The sequence below is a fragment of the Pecten maximus genome, chromosome 16 (assembly GCF_902652985.1).
Source record: "Pecten maximus chromosome 16, xPecMax1.1, whole genome shotgun sequence".
NCBI lineage: Eukaryota > Metazoa > Mollusca > Bivalvia > Pectinida > Pectinidae > Pecten > Pecten maximus.
In genome coordinates, this window is record NC_047030.1 from 1,113,560 (window position 1) to 1,130,786 (window position 17,227).

Consider the following 17,227-nt stretch of genomic DNA (forward strand, 5'->3'; position numbering starts at 1 on the left):
CTGGTAGTGTCTGTCCTCATATACATTAACACTGTTAACGAGTATTATATAAAATCTGGTAGTGTCTGTCCTCATATACATTAACACTGTTAACGAGTATTATATAAAATCTGGTAGTGTCTGTCCTCATATACATTAACACTGTTAACGAGTATTATATAAAATCTGGTAGTGTCTGTCCTCCTCATATACATTAACACTGTTAACGAGTATTATATAAAATCTGGTAGTGTCTGTCCTCCTCATATACATTAACACTGTTAACGAGTATTATATAAAATCTGGTAGTGTCTGTCCTCCTCATATACATTAACACTGTTAACGAGTATTATATAAAATCTGGTAGTGTCTGTCCTCATATACATTAACACTGTTAACGAGTATTATATAAAATCTGGTAGTGTCTGTCCATATATACATTGACACTGTTAACGAGTATTATATAAAATCTGGTAGTGTCTGTCCTCCTCATATACATTAACTCTGTTAACGAGTATTATATAAAATCTGGTAGTGTCTGTCCTCCTCATATACATTAACTCTGTTAACGAGTATTATATAAAATCTGGTAGTGTCTGTCCTCATATACATTAACACTGTTAACGAGTATTATATAAAATCTGGTAGTGTCTGTCCTCCACATATACATTAACACTGTTAACGAGTATTATATAAAATCTGGTAGTGTCTGTCCTCCTCATATACATTAGCACTGTTAACGAGTATTATATAAAATCTGGTAGTGTCTGTCCTCCTCATATACATTGACACTGTTAACGAGTATTATATAAAATCTGGTAGTGTCTGTCCTCCTCATATACATTAACACTGTTAACGAGTATTATATAAAATCTGGTAGTGTCTGTCCTTATATACATTAACACATCAAAAGTATTCATAAATAAAGACGTATCTGTATACTAAACGTTGATGTAAATTACAGCTTGAAATTTCAATTATATATACATCATATGCTTAATAATAAATTGTTGAAAGCAGTAAAGGTATTCACAACAAATGTTGAAATCTGTAACACATCTAATCTGGAAAGATATACAAATCTTGATAGTACATCAACCATGAGTGAGTAAGAGAAACATTATGTCCAACAATGGGTATAAAAGTAAAAGATACAGTTTGTCTAGCAATGGGTATAAATGTAAAAGATACAGTTTGTCTAACAATGGGTATAAAACAAAAAGATACAGTTTGTCTAACAATGGGTATAAAACTAAAGGTTAGTTTGTCTAACAATGGGTATCAGCTCAAAGATACAGTTTGTCTAACAATAGGTATAAAACTAAAAGTTACAGTTTGTCTAACAATGGGTATAAAACTAAAAGATACAGTTTGTCTAACTATGGGTATCAAACTAAAACATACAGTTTGTCTAACAATGGGTATGAAACTAAAAGATACAGTTTGTCTAACAATGGGTATGAAACTAAAAGATACAGTTTGTCTAACAATGGGTATAAAACTAAAAGATACAGTTTGTCTAACAATGGGTATAAAACAGATACAGTTTGTCTAACAATGGGTATAAAACTAAAAGATACAGTTTGTCTAACAATGGGTATAAAACTAAAAGATACAGTTTGTCTAACAACGGGTATAAAACTAAAATATACAGTTTGTCTAACAATGGGTATAAAACTAAAAGATACAGTTTGTCTAACAAAGGGTATAAAACTAAAAGATACAGTTTGTCTAACTATGGGTATCAAACTAAAACATACAGTTTGTCTAACAATGGGTATGAAACTAAAAGATACAGTTTGTCTAACAATGGGTATGAAACTAAAAGATACAGTTTGTCTAACAATGGGTATAAAACTAAAAGATACAGTTTGTCTAACAATGGGTATAAAACAGATACAGTTTGTCTAACAATGGGTATAAAACTAAAAGATACAGTTTGTCTAACAATGGGTATAAAACTAAAAGATACAGTTTGTCTAACAACGGGTATAAAACTAAAATATACAGTTTGTCTAACAATGGGTATAAAACTAAAAGATACAGTTTGTCTAACAAAGGGTATAAAACTAAAAGATACAGTGTGTCTAACAAAGGGTATAAAACTAAAAGATACAGTTTGTCTAACAACGGGTATAAAACTAAAAGATACAGTTTGTCTAACAATGGGTATCAAACTAAAAGATACAGTTTGTCTAACAAAGGGTATAAAATTAAAAGATACAGTTTGTCTAACAATGGGTATCAAACTAAAAGATACAGTTTGTCTAACAAAGGGTATAAAACTAAAAGATACAGTGTGTCTAACAAAGGGTATAAAACTAAAAGATACAGTTTGTCTAACAACGGGTATAAAACTAAAATATACAGTGAGTCTAACAAAGGGTATAGAACTAAAAGATACAGTTTGTCTAACAATGGGTATAAAACTAAAATATACAGTTTGTCTAACTATGGGTATCAAACTAAAAGATACAGTTTGTCTAACTATGGGTATCAAACTAAAAGATACAGTTTGTCTAACAATGGGTATAAAACTAAAAGATAGAGTGTGTCGAACAATGGGTATGAAACTAAAATATAGAGTTTGTCTTACAATGGGTATAAAACTAAAAGATACAGTTTGTCTAACAATGGGTATAAAACTAAAGGTTACAGTTTGTCTAACAATGGGTATAAAACTAAAAGATACACTTTGTCTGAGAATGGGTATAAAACTAAAAGATACAGTTTGTCTAAGAAAGGGTATAAAACTAAAAGATACAGTGTGTCTAACAACGGGTATAAAACTAAAAGATACAGTTTGTCTAACAATGGGTATAACACTAAAAGATACAGTTTGTCTAACAATGGGTATAACACTAAAAGATACAGTTTGTCTAACAACGGGTATAACACTAAAAGATACAGTTTGTCTAACAATGGGTATAAAACTAAAAGATACAGTTTGTCTAACAATGGGTATGAAACTAAAAGATACAGTTTGTCTAACAATGGGTATAAAACTAAAAGATACAGTTTGTCTAACAATGGGTATAAAACTAAAAGATACAGTTTGTCTAACAATGGGTATAAAACTAAAAGATACAGTTTGTCTAACAATGGGTATAAAACTAAAAGATACAGTTTGTCTTACAATGGGTATAAAACTAAAAAGTTACAGTTTGGCTAACAATGGGTATAAAATTAAAGATACAGTTTGTCTAACAATGAGCATCAAACTAAAAGATACAGTTTGTCTAACAATGGGTATAAAACTAAAAGATACATTTTGTCTAACAATGGGTATAAAACTAAAAGATACAGTTTGTCTAACAATGGGTTTAAAACTAAAAGATACAGTTTGTCTAACAATGGGTATAAAACTAAAAGATACAGTTTGTCTAACAATGGGTATAAAACTAAAAGATACAGTTTGTCTAACAATGGGTATAAAACTAAAAGTTACAGTTTGTCTAACAATGACTATAAAACTAAAAGATACAGTTTGTCTAACAATGGGTATAAAACTAAAAGATACAGTTTGTATAACAATGGGTATAAAACTAAAATATACAGTTTGTCTAACAATGGGTATAAAACTAAAAGTTACAGTTTGTCTAACAATGGGTATAAAACTAAAAGATACAGTTTGTCTAACAATGGATATCAAACTAAAAGATACAGTTTGTCTAACAATGGGTATAAAACTAAAAGATACAGTTTGTCTAACAATGGTTATAACACTAAAAGATACAGTTTGTCTAACAATGGGTATAAAACTAAAAGTTACAGTTTGTCTAACAATGACTATAAAACTAAAAGATACAGTTTGTCTAACAATGGGTATAAAACTAAAAGATACAGTTTGTATAACAATGGGTATAAAACTAAAATATACAGTTTGTCTAACAATGGATATCAAACTAAAAGATACAGTTTGTCTAACAATGGGTATAAAACTAAAAGATACAGTTTGTCTAACAATGGGTATAACACTAAAAGATACAGTTTGTCTAACAATGGGTATAAAACTAAAAGATACAGTATGTCTAACAATGGGTATAAAATTAAAAGATACAGTTTGTCTAACAATGAGTATAAAGCTTAAAGATACAGTTTGTCTTACAATGGGTATAAAACTAAAAGATACAGTTTGTCTAACAAAGGGTATAAAACTAAAAGATACAGTTTGTCTAACAATGGGTATAAAACTAAAGGATACAGTTTGTCTAACAATGGGTATAAAACTAAAGGATACAGTTTGTCTAACAATGGGTATAAAACTAAAAGATACAGTTTGTCTAACAACGTGTATAAAACTAACAGATACAGCTAACCTGTGCTTCTAAAAGACTCGACATTGATGGCAGAGGCCAAACGTGTTAGAATCCAGAGGGGTAGACATGTAGATAAAAATGGGCCTTAAGATACATGTAGGTTAATTGAGTGTTAATTGACACCACCTGATCCTACGGCAGTCAAGGAAATATCACAATGCATGTCAACAAAGCATCAAATACGTGTCACTTTATATCGCACAAGTTAACCCAAGATATAACATTAAGATGGTTGAGAATAAAATAGACCATTTAAGGAGAGTAATGTTTGTTTAATAATATGGTATTATGTTGGTCACTCTCCTTTTTACATGTATAATTTATTAATTGATATATTATCACATGTTGTCATTTCACCTATGGGCCGAAAGGCCTGCGGAATAAAATGAACTGAACTGATGTAACATTAAGATGGTTGGGAATAAAATAAACCGTTTAAGGAGAGTAATGTTTGATGTAACATTGAATTAGTTGGGAATAAAATAAACCATTTTAAGAAGAATGATGATGTTTGATATATCATTAAAATTGTTGAGAATAAACTAAACCAATTTCAGGAGAGTAATGATGTTTGATATAACAATAAGTTATTTGACAATAAAATAAACCTTTTTAAGGAGAATGCTGATGTTTGAAATAACATTAAGATAGTTGGGAATGAAAGAAACCATTTTTAGGAGAGTAATGATGATTGATGTAACGTTAAGATAGTTGGGAATGAAACATGTTTTTTTGGAGAATGCTGATGTTTGATATAACATTAAGATAGTTGGGAATGAAATAAACCGCTTTAAGAAGAGTAAGGGTGTATGATATTGATTTCCCTTCTTATCTTTTCACATTACTGTTGGTATTTATATATACCATCGTTATGTGAATATTAGGCTTAAGAACAAATGAAGACGCTTTTATGTGATAATTCGTCAACTAATGAATCTTAAATAGGTCAGGTATACTTTTACGGTCCGAGGTCTAACATATGAGGTAGGAAACAACAAACATATCATTCTTAGAGTTTACATTACCGATAATGACGGCACCCGTGTCCGATATTGTGCTTCAATACGTCGCAGGGTTTGTAAACACGTTATCCTACAATCATATCCTGGTTATCTAGTTTTCATTGCGTAGGCAACGTTCGATTTCTCAAAAACTTTTCATTTTACATATCATTTTGATATTTTGATACCATGCCTCTTTCCCCTTATGACATCATAATGCATATTACATCATACAATTGTGACGTAACGATAGCAACAAAGGGGCTTACAGCCGATTGCATCGTCAAAGTGTTATTACACGTGTATTAAGAACTTGTTATCATAAAGTACACGTACATATCACAGCATATACATACCCTATTGATAGCTCTTGTGTGCGAATAAAGCAAGGCTACCAATACTATGAGCAACCTTAACATATTTGACGCCTGCTCTAATGAGAACAGAACATCATTATTACGGCACACATCGCTCCTAGTCATATACCCCCTCCGTAACAATGGACGCCCACGAGGTAGTTACATGACTGTTTATACATAGACTGGTATCATGGGAGAAGTATATGTCACTAAAGTCGGTAATGTTTACAAACCGTTAGTATGGTATAACAGCCATGGGGTGTATTAACACCCTCACAAACTGACACGGATCTCGACCACAAGATAAAGTCTCGTTGTTGCGATATCTTGAAACGCGATCTTGCTTCAGTCTATATTTTGCAGTGCATAATAGTTAAAAGCCGCAGAGAATCATATCATGCAATTTTGTCAATGAATGAAGCTGTTTTCTTCAAATTATGCAAATAACTATTGGAATTACGTGTGGAAACCGTTAATGTCCTCGTAACGATGCCAATGTGCTATTGATATTGCCACAAGCGTATCTGTCTCTTTAGCTTAAATTAAAATAAAAAAGTTATATCTGACATCAATCCACGATGTGCTTAAATTAACCTTATCGTGATAATCTCTAAATTACGGAAAGATAAATTTTTTTAAAAAGTTATCAATTTAACAAACCGATACTTCATATTAAAAAAGAACGTTACACAAATCACACCTACGTATGTTTTGATTCACTTAAAATCGTTTTCCTCTTTGACAATGTCGTAATCCATCAAAAATACACGTTAAAGTTATACAATTTCAATTGAATTAATGCTCATTTTGATAATCTGTCATACAAAATGTCCGTCATCGAATCACCTTAAAAGTGAATTACAATGGTGTAATACAATTTTAGTTACACCGGTTCAGAGTATACACGGATACTTGATGTTCTTATAAAACTATCTAAAAAGCGACATCATAAACAGTTTAAAAAGTCTATGATAAATCATTTTTTTCCCTTTTTTCCCCCGAAGAAACTATATGTGAATTGAATGAATTTAAGCACAGAAAAATCAAATAACGAAAAAGTTATTTTACTCGCGACCTGGCCGGGTCTCGAACTCATGATCTACGACACCAAATCGCGTATCAATAAATAGCCGCGACTGTTACCATCGAGCCAGCAAAATGTCGACATCCCTAAAAATGATGTTTTGGTGGCACATTGATAAAACCCCCGATTACATGACATGAACATAATTACGAATACTCTATTAAGGAATATGAATGCCCTGGTCCCAATGAGAGCTTGTTTACCTCCATGTCCTCCCACAAAGAAAAAATACCAGTTCAATCACGAAATATACAGACATGCTTACGGCGACAGGTGTCAAACTTTATCCAGCCTCCCCCTTGGTCGTGTTGTAATCCGAAAACGTGATCCACACCCGACAATTAAGGCCCTCATCCGACAGGTATAACTGTTTTTAAATCGCTTTAACATGCCTGATCGTCATAATGCTCTATATCATAATCTCAATAATTACCTAGGACGCATTAATGAATGACCCGGATACACTATGAAGAGATATATGGTGAACATGGAAATGAAAACTCATCCCGTACATTACTTTGAGGATAGGTTATTTAAAAACTAAACGCTAGTTAGATTGTATTTATTGTCAATCTAAATGCAATCTTGATGATAGATAAATAGGATGAGGCGTTTAGGACGCCATGAATATTTATCTGTCACCCAGACTGCATTTATAATGACAATAAATACAATCTAACAAGCGTTTGATTGTTGTATTTACATTAACATACATTAAACTCAGTCTTTTTAAAATAAATATGTACTTTATTTTCAACCCTTTCCCAGTAGATTCATTTGAAAGAATATCATCTTCAAATAAAATTCCTTTCCGTGATTGATTTGCAACCGATCTGACACACAGTCCAAAGCCTTGTCGTGACGATGGTCAACTTAGTACCAAAAGTGACGTCATGATTGCATAATGGTTCTCAATCAGAATCCTCGATTCGTTTGATATATTCCTTGCGCATAGCGCAGCATTTCCACGGCGTTGATAAAAATGGCGTGACAATCACGTCATGTGGTCGTGGCTGCATCTTAACATTGAGCCAATCAGAGACTGCGGCGCCAAATTTAAATACTAGATATTTCAACGCAGCCTAGAAATCAAAATCCTGCCTATTATTTATTTAACAGCTCAGTTAGAAATGCCATCTATTATTAACACAAATTATATACGTCAACACGTTAATCAATTTATATATGTCAACACGTTAATCAATTTATTTATGTCAACACGCTAATTAATTTATATATGTCAACACGCTAATCAATTTATATATGTCAACAGGATAATTAATTTATATATGTCTACACGTCAATTAATTTATATGTCAACACATTAATCAATTTATGCCCTGCAGGTAGGGTGCAAGAATTGTACCTGCTGCCCCCATTGCATGATCGTAAGAGGCGACTAAATTCGGGATCTTATCTTTTCTCTTCTTTCTTAACACTTTCGTCTTTCTAACGTCTCCCTTGACACTGGCTCACTTTTGGCCTTTAGTTGAGCGTTCGCCGCTGTGAGGAAGGCTTTGGGTTCTGTCCACTGGCCGAGACATACCAGAGTCTTTAAAAATGGTAGTTGCTGCTTCTGCTTAGCGCTCAGCATACAAGGAGTGGGACGACTGGTTCGCCCGTTGTCAGTATAATGTGACCGGGTGGGGTGTGCTGCTGGGTGTCTTCGGCTGTATGCTTCAGTGAGGTAGCACTATAAATCGGCAAAAGTTGCGGCCTATCACAAGGAGACTTAACACGAACATACCGCAGCCTCCCAAAACACACATACGCACTCACCACACGCATGCATATCGCACGCACGGGAGGCCGTCCTTAAATGACCTTAGATGTTAATAGGACGTTAAACAAAATAAACCAAACCAAACCAAACCAATATTTATGACATGTTGACACAGTTTATACATGTCAACACAATTTATATATGACAACATGTTAACACAGTTTATATATATATATAGCCGACACGTTAACACTATCTTACCCGACGTTGCCCGCGTCACCGAGAAAAAGGATTGATTTCAGATGCAACCCTTTGCTGGGTATCACTAGAAGCATACCACACGCTGAATTAAACAATACTTTAACGGAATAACATACATACCAATCTATGAGTAACACCTCAAAATGTCAATTCATTATTTTGTTTGACCTATAATGCTTCCATTCTATACCCAAATCATCAAGTACAAACTGGAGGGTCAATTTCTACAGTTGTGTTTGAATTAGAAGTGACACATTTACATAGCGATTTTAAACTATAAAGAAGAGCGATAAAGGTCATGTTTGTTATTTTCTTAATCTCACGTAATGATAGGGTTGATATGAATGTTGTAATCCATTACCCGTCCACCGCGAGGTTTAACTAAATGTTTACCCCGTGTAATGACAGGTATTCGTTACACCACCAACCACATGAAATTCCAGTTTATTGTTCTCATCGGCAACAAAGTATGTCTAGTTCTCTTCATCTCTTTCCCTTGTTCCGAGTAAGGCATACGCTGGTGGTTAGAGGGGTAATGAGAAGATGCGTTAGGGAATTCTATTTTGCTCAGAGAGAAACTGCTCATGTATACTCCAAATCGTTGACCTGAGTATTTAAAGGCATACGCTTGTTAGAGAATGAATAAGAAAATGGTTTGGGATTCTATACAGTCAGAAAGTGTTACTTCTCCCATATAAACTGTAAGATTGTATGGGATTCTATACAGTCTATCATATCAACTGTAAGATGGTTTCGGATTCTTGACAGTCAGAAAGTGTATGTTTGGGATTCTATACAGTCAGAAAGTGTATCGTCTCCGTAATAAATTGAAAGATGGTTTAAGATTTTTTCCATCAGAAAATCAACAATATAAATTGTAACATGGTTTGTGATTCTTTAAAGTCAGAAAGTGTATCTTCTCTCATATGAACCGTAATATGGTAAGACGGATTGGGATTCTATACACTCAGAAAGTGTATCTCCCCCCATATAAACTGTTAAGATGGATTGGGATTCTATACAGTAAGAAAGTGTAACCCTAACCCTAACCCTAACCCTAACCCCCATATAAACTGTAAGATGGTTTGAGATTCTATGCAGTCAACAATACTCCCAGATAATCTATAAGAGGGTTTGGTATTCTAGAGTCTCCCATATAAACTGTGTCTTATTTCTACCTCTCAAATGTATTTATCTACTTTCATTGGGTGTTACATCTAATCTCATTGGCTGTCACATCTAATCTCATTGGCTGTCACATCTAATCTCATTGGCTGTCACATCTAATCTCATTGGCTGTTACATCTTCTCTCATTGGCTGTTACATCTAATCTCATTGGTTGTCACATCTAATCTCATTGGCTGTCACATCTAATCTCATTGGCTATTACATCTTATCTCATTGGCTGTTACATCTTCTCTCATTGGCTGTCACATCTAATCTCATTGGCTGTCACATCTAATCTCATTGGCTGTTACATCTAATCTCATTGGCTGTTAATCTAATCTCATTGGCTGTCACATCTAATCTCATTGGCTGTTACATCTAATCTCATTGGCTGTCACATCTAATTTCATTGGGTGTTACATCTACTCTCATTGGCTGTTACATCTAATCTCATTGACTGTTACATCTCATTTAATTTACTGTTACATCTAATTTCATTGGCTGTTACATCTACTCTCATTGGCTGTTACAGGTGGTAAAGTATTAGTTTATAATCTTACTATTCATTCATTCATTTATTCATTCGTTCGTAAGTTTCTTAATTCATTCGTACATTCGTAAATTTCATTTATTCATTCATTCGTTCATTCATTATTAAACGTTCATTCATTTGTTCGTAAGTGTATTCATTCATTCGTTCGTTCGTAAATTCATTCATTCATTCAATCATTTCACAATTATACAAATTTCACATGACCGAGCAGATAACTTTTCTAGCTATTTATTCTAGAATTTCAGACAAAATAATAATAAAATAGCGACTACAAACAACTTTTGAGAGTGCTGTGTTAAACGTGCTTAAATATGTAAAGTTTTAAATCGCGATTTATCAATTAAGTGTTACAAAGATGATACCAGTTTGCTTGGTATGTGTGTTTGCTGAACTGAAAGAAAACCCAACAACATTTGATCCATTTAGCTAGCAGTAATACTAAGTATTAGAAAATTTATTGATATCGGATGTACCCAATATTTGTATAAGTTGAAATAAAAGGTCGAAGGAAATAGTGTAAGTTTTCCGTAATCCGGGGAATTATACATCCCAATGTTATAAAAAAAAACTCCCAAAAGCTTTGTTAACGTAGCCAGGGATTTATTGATATTCGTTTTGATTAAAATGGAGCTTTAAGTAATGAGTATTATGGTCGTATACAATTTGGTTATTTCTTTTAAGATCCAGATGGTTCCTTGTTTAGTGTATAAAGATACTGTTATCTTATGTGTTACGTTAAGAGAGAGAGAGAGGTTTTGGACACAGTTAGATAGGAACTACTTAGGGTATTGCGCCTAATTTCGAGAGTATACGAGATTGCTCAAATGATCAATATTACATTGTATCATGTACTTCTTTTATTCTTTTATTTCAGTGATTTGATGACTAAAACTTTTTCCCAAATAGTATTAGGTAGCAATGTATACATGTATAAAATATAAGAAAATAAACAACTTAAAATCTGACGTCAGCATGTAAAGTGTTAAGGACAAAAAATATAAAACTTTTATATTTTGAAAAGAGAGTTTTAGAAACAAAACGACAAACATATAGATATTCGCGTTTGCTACAATAAAAAACAACTTGATAAATTGTTAAGCTGTCAATGCTACGGTTCGTATATGAATGTCGACTTCACTCTCTCTGCTAATGTTAATGGCTTACATACTGCAAAGGTGTATAGAGTTTGAGCAGAAACTAAATGTGAGGAATGCTGCGCCGAGAGTTAAAAAGCAATTGATTTGGAAATATAAGTTCAAAACGTGCTTCGAAAATATCGTCCTTGACATAGTAACCTGCTGCTCTACTAACAGAGAGATTTCCTTCACATTAAAATAATTTTATGAATAATTTCATTTTTACCTGGGATTATAGCTAATATCATTTAAGAACATTTTATTTGTATGCCTCCTACATTGTCTAGTACAAATTAGTTGTTGTTTCGCCATGAAGCGATTAAATATACTACATACATTGTTATTTTAAGGGCGTTCAATTTTCGGTTTTTTCGAGAACAAATGTAAAACAAATCACGAGAAATAGACACATTCCATGTACTTCGGATATAAATACAATTCATAGAAAAAATGACCATTTATTTTTCGGCGAAAAAATAAATCCTCTTATTTTCAAACTTCAAAAAAAAAATTATGCAATTTCTACTAAGATGTCCATACATTTTTTAAGAATATTTCTTTCCTCGAAAATCGTCTACGTGACGCGAATGTGGATTCGATAATTCTTTCTTCTCTTCAGGATTTTCATACCTTCGACTAAGAACATCACATGACTCATAAAAGGATGAATCAGATTTGTGACGCCGTTTTATTTATTATTTGGTGTACACTATATCTAGTAATAATTTCATGTCTAAATGAGCTGTTCCCTAGCGTGTTTTTATATTGTGATTGTGTCTACCTTAACAGGCTCTGTCACTCACCTAGACATTGTAGTGATTATGGCCAAAACAGCCTACACTTCTACAGAAGAAAACTACATTTCCTCTATTGAGACAATCTTCGTTAATTGACAACCCATCTTATGTAGTGAGATATTTGTGGTATTTGACCGAGGACTAATTTTTTTAGTATTCGTTATATTTTGAGTACTGTAAACGTAGTTGTTTTGTGCACTCAAGCGTTAAGCCAAACTTAAACAGATAATAGCAATTATGAATTGACAATTACTACGATTAGAATAATCCTAATTTAGTGGAATGACAATCAAAAGTTCACCGCTAAAATACTCATTTTTACAGTATATTTGTTTAAACATTGTTTATTATTTGATGCTAAGAATATGTTTGTTTTTTTTTCTTTATAGGTTGTGTGTTGGGTAACGAACATTACCGACTAAAGGAGAAATTCAGTCCTCCGATTGAGCCCTATGGAAAGATGAACTGTCTAATATGTCAGTGTATACCGGTGAGAATGTATTCATATTAAAGTAGACTAGAAGAGAAAACAAATGATTATTGAAATGTTTTGCCCTTTTAATGAATCGCACATCACTTATAAAATCCATATTCGCCTTGTGTTTCGTCAATAACCTTCTTTTCATATGCATGCTGTGAACATATGTACATTGATACGATATATCAACTCTCATTAAAGAGGGTTTTTAATGCGAAAGTGAATTTTGGAAAGTCAAGGATTTCGGACAACGTTTGCAAATATTAAGATCATGTCCTGTCCAAACTGTATGGTGTGTACCTTACCGATAATAATAGTATTGATATTGTCCGATAGCCTATACACCTCTTTGATAATGGTAAATGGGATCGAGTCGGCGGCATCAAAGTCAAACTGACCGGTTTCCGTTTAAGTTTATATACCTTTGCAATCTTCATAGAGCAGGCATCGTTCTTATACGTGAAACCAATGAAATGGTTCACTACAAGCCTTGGATTTTGCCATGACCCATTAAAATGATAGAAGGAACATTTGTATATTGAGAACGGACCCTTGGATCTTGGAGATTGGGAACAATGTTCGAAAATGTGGCAAACAATTCACTTCAACGTTTCAGCGTAGTATACGTAGCCACCTATGCGATATTGAAAGAGTTCCTGTTCTAGAGCGCCCCTCTTTCTTTATTTACGCATCCGATTGACAGAATTCTTCGTTTGCTTAATTTATCTCCCGAATATCTATCATTTTGGAGTGTTTTTATTACCGTTTCTAGCTAAGTTGTTGTTTCGATCTATTAAAAACAATGGGTACTTATCGATCTCTGATTGACATTCAGTTTGCAGTAAAGACTGATTCGACCATTTTCAGTACAATGTAATAAGGCCATGCTAACGTGTCCAGTTATGACATTTAAGTGTGATATCACTATAAAAGTGTCCGTCCATAATTTCTATGGATGTGATTGAGAGAAAAGCCAACGTCTGACTAGTTTGGTTTGTTTTGGTTTTATTTGTTTAATCTCCTATCAACATCTAAGGGCATTTAAGGACGGCCTCCTGTGCGTGCGATATGCATGCGTGTGGTAAGTGCATATGTATGTTTTGGGAGGCTGCGGTATGTTTTTGTTAAGTCTCCTTGTAATAGGCTGGAACTTTTGCCGATTTATAGTGCTACCTCACTGAAGCATGCTGCCGAAGACACCCAGCAGGACACCCCACCCGGTCACATTATACTCCGTTCCATGGTTTAATCTAAATGGTAACATTATGACGTCACATAATATTTGACGTCATTAACATCGTGCTATATTTCACAACACCGCCTATAAATTACCTTGGCCGATGAGAGAATATCATCCCCGAAACGTTCCCAGTCTAGAGACGGAGCAAATATAATGTTCACCGTGTGTTACGCCTCTAAGAAGGATAAACTTAACAGATATTTGTATTTTCCTGTCAGAGATTAACGTGTTTTAGGTATACTTGCCTCCACTTAAGAGTCACGTGGTCACAACAGAATGTTTAATGTAAACATACAATGGTAATTCTATAAAGTTTCTCTTGTGGTGTTGAATTGTTAACAACAATAAAAGAGTTTCTATGAATCCCGATATTCTTTTTACGCTTATTGAAACAATATGGAAGAGCAGTTGTTTATTATACAAACAAGACTAAAATGCCAACGTGTAAACGGAATCGTTATCAGATAAAGAACGAACTCATTCACTGATGGGAGATAACTATAGAAATGTTTATATATTATATAACCATCTAAAGGAATTTGTTATTTGATTTATTTTTAATGAACAACTCGCACAATTACGAACGTTATATGTTCATCTATTGGTTATGACGTAGTAACATCTATACGTCATTTATCTCCGAGAAATATCTAATGTAGAGCCAGTAATAGGTAATGAAGCTTCGAGAAATAGCTTATGTAGAGCCAGTCATAGGTAATGAAGCTTCGAGAAATATCTAATGTAGCGCCAGTAATAGGTAATGAAGCTTCGAGAAATAGCTTATGTAGAGCCAGTCATAGGTAATGAAGCTTCGGGAAATAGCTAATGTAGAGCCAGTCATAGGTAATGAAGCTTCGAGAAATAGCTAATGTAGAGCCAGTCATAGATAATGAAGTTTCGAGAAATAGCTAATGTAGAGCCAGTCATAGGTAATGAAGCTTCGGGAAATAGCTAATGTAGCGCCAGTCATAGGTAATGAAGCTTCTAATGTAGTACCTGAAATAGCTAATGTAGAGCCAGTCATAGGTAATGAAGCTTCTAATGTAGTACCTGAACGAGGTCATGTAGAGCCAATATTAGGTAAATAAGCTTCGAGAAATAGCTAATATAGCACCTGAACGAGGTAATGTAGAGCCAATATTAGGTAATGAAGCTTCGAGAAATAGCTAATATAGTACCTGAAAGAGATAATGTAGAGCCAATATTAGGTAATGAAGCTTCGAGAAATAGCTAATGTAGCACGTGAAAGAGGTAATGTAGAGCCAGTAATAGGTAATGAAGCTTCGAGAAATGGCTAATGTAGCACGTGAAAGAGGTCATGTAGCGTCTTAAATAGGTAATGAATCTTCGAAAAATAGGTCATGTAGTACCAGAAATTGGTCATACAGCACTAGAAATAGGCCATGAAGCGACGCAAAATATGTTATGTAGTACGAGAAATAAGTCACACAGCAGTAGAAATAGATCAAAGGGCAAGCAAAGAAATTGGTGCCAAAAATTGTTAAAAGTACAAAGACAACAGTATTTGAAGTGACGACCAATACATCGACATTGTACAACAGGGTAAAGGGAGCAAGATATAGTAGTAAAACTGTAGAGCCTGCAGTATCCAAAAGAAATGTGTGTGTGTGTGTTTTTTTGGTTTTTTTTTTAATATGACAGGTGTAACTTCGCTTGTGTAGTTGGACTATCAGGTGTCGGGACAATAGTTTGTGATGTTTTCCTTACTGTAGTCAATATCAATGTAGTGTAATGTGATCTAAGAATAGCGATGTTAGATATTGTTAATTGTAGACGTCATGAAATGAATAGTGCATCTGTTGTAATGATGTCATAAAGTAATTATCGTCTTTAGATTTGGTGAATATGAATATTTATGCAGAGGTTGCAAATTGACGTTTTACTCAGCATCAACATCTACGGTTTTAAAATTACGCATGTTCACCTCAGCAAAAGATAATAATTGTTTATTATCATTACCTATGCAAGATCTACTGTATTTGTTACATAAAAAGGCAGGGCGACAATTTTCGTTACTCCAAAATGTAATGAGAAACAGATCATATATTTTTTTTAGAAAAAAACCCCGAACATTTAAGCGTTTGTTACATTTGGATAAGACAGAATATATATCCGGTTAAACATGTACCAGGAACTTTTAAAACCCCATTATGGACTTCACTGATAGACATTTACTGCCCTGCATCTTTTCTATTTCTAACAAGCTATTGAAGAACGTGTTCCTTCGACCTAGTAGTACAAGAACAATAGATAGCTGGGGCTCTTATCATTAAGCGCTGTTGTCTGCACTTCGAGCTGTCAGAGAAGTTATAATGATGCATGTCAATAGTAAATAAAAAGAAAAGAAAATGAAAACAAAAGAAAATGACCTTACAGGTATGATAACTGTTGATCAATACTTCATACTACCATTGACAGAAGCATGCATTGTTTTACCCCCTTGTAAGGTTCCGATTAGCGCCTTTACTGAGACATGACGTGCTAGGTAAATAATCAGGGGAATGTACACATCATCACATCCTGACATTCCGTAATATACTGTAAAAGTTATATCCTTAAATGGCTAAAACTTTCGTTTAAACCGCGAAAACTACACTTTTGGAAAAAAAAACTACATTTACAGTATTACAGACACCACCTGTAATATACGCCCGCGAGAGGGAAAGATTTCGGGGGAAAAAAATCATAGTTTTATAAACGTTACGTTTCGGCACTAATATATGCATTTCTCTGACTAATAATAAAACAGGAATCAGGTAAGGTAAGTGATATTTACCTACTAATATCAGATTAATGCTGAGCGCGTCATGTAGAACATGCTATGTTCGCTACTTTTGAATATTACATTCATTCAACTAAAACTGTAAACACAGACACCTTATATCAAATATATAATGTCGTGCTTGATATTTCAAAATCAGCAATATATTTTCTTTTGGAAATATTTATTTTTGGCATCTTTATGATAAAAAAAACAAAACAAAACAACAAAACAAAAAAATAATAAAAACCAAAACCAAAACCAAAAAACAAATATCTGGCTGCTTTTTGAAAGCGGCAATTTATATTTCATCAAAAGATCAATAACAAGCACAATTAAATTTCAAC

General features: G+C 33.6%; 1 protein-coding gene across 1 annotated transcript in view; it reads left to right on the forward strand.

Annotated features, from left to right (window-relative positions):
* LOC117345261 (chordin-like) overlaps positions 1–17,227 on the forward strand; it is a 92,294-nt gene that overhangs the window by 14,707 nt on the left and 60,360 nt on the right. The window contains exon 2 of the mRNA XM_033908306.1: positions 12,770–12,870. Coding sequence (XP_033764197.1) covers positions 12,770–12,870 — 101 coding nt within the window. The remainder of the gene's footprint in view (positions 1–12,769; positions 12,871–17,227) is intronic.